Here is a 4,025-nt window from a genome sequence, read left to right as displayed (position 1 = left end):
GCGTCAAATCCTGTGTGCAGATCCCTGTTGCCAAATTTGCAACGCTGTGGCTCAGGAGATTAAGCAATTGCTGATGGGTGAGAAAAACCAGAAGTCCCCAACTTTATCAAGGAGCCCATCACAGGTCTCCTCTTGCCTAGAGATTTTATCTGTGTCTACTATATCTTTTGAGCAGAGTCTAGAGCTCCATTCCAGACATACCAGAGAGCTTTCACAGGCATCTGTAACCCCGACACTGTCACAATTAATGGATCAGAAATCTTTAAACCAGTCAGCTGCCCAGTCAACGTATGCAGATGGCAGCCAAGATTACAGGGCTGATCACCTCCAGCTAGGGCAGGAATTTCAAATGCCAGATGTGCTACAGGGCCCAAACACAATGGCTTCTTCAATGGAGGAGCCAAGGGCTCCACTGAACCAGGAGGAGACGATGCACAGCAACCCCAGCTATGTCCAGGGGAACCAAGGCCAGCATCACTTGAATTCCCATGTTTCCTTGCTGTCCCTGAGCCCAGAAACCCTGAATCCAACACATCCAATGGCCTTGCATATGGTCCTTGCTGCCCACCTGCCATTCCTCAGTCCTGAAGTCCTGAGGCTTCTTGAGGTACACGTTAAAAAATGGATACATTTCCAGAGGTGGGGGCTCCCCAGACGTGTGGAGGAGTCCCTAAGGCAGCTTATGCCAAACCCACCATTATATTACCATCTTGGAAATGACCAGCCACTTTCTTTCAACCTGAATAATACTTCTCAGGTCTCTCTTCATAGATTTGAGATCATTTCCCACCAGACCTGGTGTTCATGTGTGGCTGGCCAGCCCATGCAGACCTTCTGGGTTTCTGAATGGCCCATTATGAACCCAGAGCAAAGACACCACTGTGAGCAAAGCCCAAACCCTGTGGCTCTAGCCTTGCCCTCTCCAGCCCTTAAAGCCCTAAGTGGCCCCCATCCACTGTCTGGAAGGCAAGATAATGACTCAGGGAGTGATCTGCAGCAGAAATGCAGCCAGCTATTCTGTGGGCTCCCTTCTCTGCACAGTGAGTCCCTGGTTGCCACTTTCATGGGCTCTCAAGGCCTCTCCAAGAATGAAAATGTCCCCAAGCCCTCCTCGAAGGATCCTTTTCTCTTCAATAAGCTCTCCTTCCCCCAACTACTGCCTAAAACTTCACCCCAGTCAGCCCCACCCTCTTCTCCACTTTTCCCAAATTGGGTTTCTCCATCTGACCATCAACGAGCTCAGATCAATGTCCCATTTCTGACTCTGGCCGAGCGTGAAGCCTTGGAGTGGCACCTGCTACAGAGGCAGCTCCAGCTTCAGTGGGGCTTGCCACCTGTCCTGCAGAGGTCTCAGCACACCCAGTGCCCCATGCAGCATGAGCCCTGTGGCAAAGCTCAGTCTCCTGAGACCATGACAACTTCCCAGCCAGGAAAGTCCATCTCAGTCCTCACCAGGGAACTACTCTTCCCGGAGCATGCCCGGAACCTGCTGGAATTCCACATCCAGAAACAGTTGATTCACCATCGCTGGGGCCTGCCTCAGAAGATCCGGCAGTCCATCCAGTTGCTCCTTACATCCACTGTCCAGCAGACTTTGTCCTGCAGCAGCACAGCCCTGGCCAATGTGAGCATCCCCCAGCCTGCAGCACTAGAGGCCAATGGGGCTTGTGATGTGGCCCCATCACCCATTGTGGCCCCAGTGTCCATCCCCACGCCACACTTGTTAACCCAGGTCAAGGCAATACTGCAGAACCACATTGACTCCAAATGTGGACAGATCCACCAGGGCAAGATCCCTGCCTGTGTACACAGGTCCTGGGACTGCAGAACTTCTGAGGACCTGGCAGTGGCTCCTTTTCCCTGCATTCCAGAAAGCCAGCTCCTGGAACTGCAGACAGCAAGTGACCCTGACCTACATCACAAAGTTATGCCCTGGATGCCAATGGCCCTTGATCAGCAGCAACAGGCCTTACCATGTACTGCCACTGAACACCCTAAGCTGCTCCGAGTCTTGTCCGTGGAAGCCATTGAGAAACTGGAGACAACTTTACGGCACAAGTATCTGGCCTTCCTGTCGGGGCTGCCTGCTCTGTATTATGTGGTGCTCTCCAGGGCCCTGACCCCGCCAGTCACTAGCCAATCTGTCATCACGGAGATGGTGCCCGGGCCTATGGAGATCCCAGCAGAGCTTCCAACTCAGATGATTTCATTTGAAGATCATTGTATAAGTCTTAGGCCATGCCCTCAAGACAACAACAAGACTTGTACAGAAGTTGCAGAAGAGTTCCAGCCTGCAGTGCCAGTGAAAGGAACAATGGAGATGCTGCCTCTAGAAAGCCAGACACATCCAGCTAGCCCCTACTCATTCCAGACACATATCTTGACCAAACTAAACTTCCACCTGAGAAAAAAGGTCCTAGAGATACAATTGGGAATTCCCATAAGAGCAAGGGAGTCCAGGGAACAAAGTGCTACAGTTCCTGAGAACGTATTCACACAGGAGTCTCTTGAAAGCCTAAACCACCAAGGGGAGACATTGCTCCAGGAACTTCCCATCCCACCAGACACTCCTGCCCCCAATCCAGAACGGGTCCACCTTAAAGAACAGCCGGCCAATGAGTGGAAGGCAGTGCAGCAGAACAAAAAGCAATCTAATTCCAAAGCAGTACCCCAAAGCTCTGCCCACTGGGTCTCCAAGATCTCACAACTCAGTGGGGACATGACAGAGGCCCATGTGCTTTGTGTTCAGGTGGAGGCCAATGTGAACAACCCCAGTCTGGAGGAACTCTGGGGCCCTGAGCCTCAAAGCCCTAGCAAGAGCAACGACCCAGCCCATCTCCCCATGTTAGCAGGAAAGAGAGAGGACCCAGAGGAAACCAAAGCAGCCAGGGATCATGGAGAAGGGGATGCAAGGTTTGGGCTCTCCTCAACCAGAGAAGAAAGACCCCATGCTGAAGACCAGAGGCCAGGAGGGATGCTTCCAAACAAGACACCCCGAGGCTCCTGTCGATGGAGCCATAGCTTTCATCATGCAGATCCCTGTCAACACAGCCTCCAGCATCACTCTCAGCTTAAGCTCCCACAGCTACCTATGGGAGTCCCTGGGGGCAAAGAATCTGAGAATGACCTGCAAGACCGTCAAACCGAGACAAATGCCATCTTTGAACTCACGAGGATTCCTGAGAATGCCCAGACTGTGGTGCCCCAGGCTTCACAGGGTCAGCCTTTCCTGAGCCAAGCAACTCAGGGTAAGCCTTTGCAGGGCCAAACTTTGCAAGGCCAGGTTTTGCATGGGCAGGTGATGCCACCCCATACTCACAAGAGGCCAAGCCTTCCAGAGTCTAGCTTGAGAAATAAAATTAAATCTTTTCTGCAGCGTATTAACCCCAAGACGAAAGGCAAAGGGCACGAAGACTCCATGTACTCAGCTGCTGCAAAGGTGGCCAAAACCAGAGAAGAAAATGCTGCAAAGAGCCCGGCTCCAGTGAAGAACCCTGTGGGGAGAAGTAAGACAGAGAAGCCACCAAGGCACTCCAAGGCCCAATCTCGTCCTGCTGAGAAGCTGGCGGGCCCAGCCTTCTTGGATTGTCCCCAGTCCCCAGACAGTAAGCTCCAGCTATTCTCCAGACAACCTGGCCCTGCTTCAGCCCCAGGCCGCCCCCGCCACTGCCCTTGGCACTGTCCTTGAGCAGCCTGTGCCACCCAACCAGGGCACCCACCCTAGCTCCTGACCGTCAGTTCAGATAGAAACATTGGTCTGCTGGAGAACATGCAGAGCCATGAAAAAGAGTTTGCAGGCTCCCCAACTGCTGCATTCCTCCAGAGGACCAGTACTGTCATTTCCATAAATGTGCAGGTGGGGCTGGGTGCCAGCAGAAATACATTCAATATTTCTCAGCAATGCCTGTCTGTTCCTTATCTCCACTGTATTGTGTTAAGGGAAAGTGTGAGGCAGACTAAAAAGTCCTTCCTGTCTAGGAAAAGAGTTTTAACCTACCTTTCAGATGGTTCATTTTAGAGGACTG

The 4,025-nt window shown here is 52.4% G+C and overlaps 1 protein-coding gene across 1 annotated transcript; it reads left to right on the top strand.

The window, feature by feature from the left end:
* Positions 1-364: 364 nt before the first annotated feature.
* Positions 365-3,688, top strand: LOC101033893 (putative protein SPATA31F2P). The gene has a single exon (XM_003943822.4). It carries the CDS (start codon positions 380-382, stop codon positions 3,686-3,688), a length of 3,309 nt encoding a protein of 1,102 aa, XP_003943871.3. The 5' UTR covers positions 365-379.
* The last annotated feature ends 337 nt before the right edge of the window (positions 3,689-4,025 follow it).

Source organism: Saimiri boliviensis, chromosome 2 (genome assembly GCF_048565385.1).
Source record: "Saimiri boliviensis isolate mSaiBol1 chromosome 2, mSaiBol1.pri, whole genome shotgun sequence".
In the NCBI taxonomy this organism is placed as follows: domain Eukaryota; kingdom Metazoa; phylum Chordata; class Mammalia; order Primates; family Cebidae; genus Saimiri; species Saimiri boliviensis.
Note: the sequence above shows the minus strand (reverse complement) of the source record. Positions and strands in the feature narration are given on the sequence as shown.

Excerpts from the sequence above, each read along its gene's own strand:
- LOC101033893 (XM_003943822.4), top strand. The coding sequence starts at position 380 with ATGGCTTCTTCAATGGAGGAGCCAAGGGCTCCACTGAACCAGGAGGAG.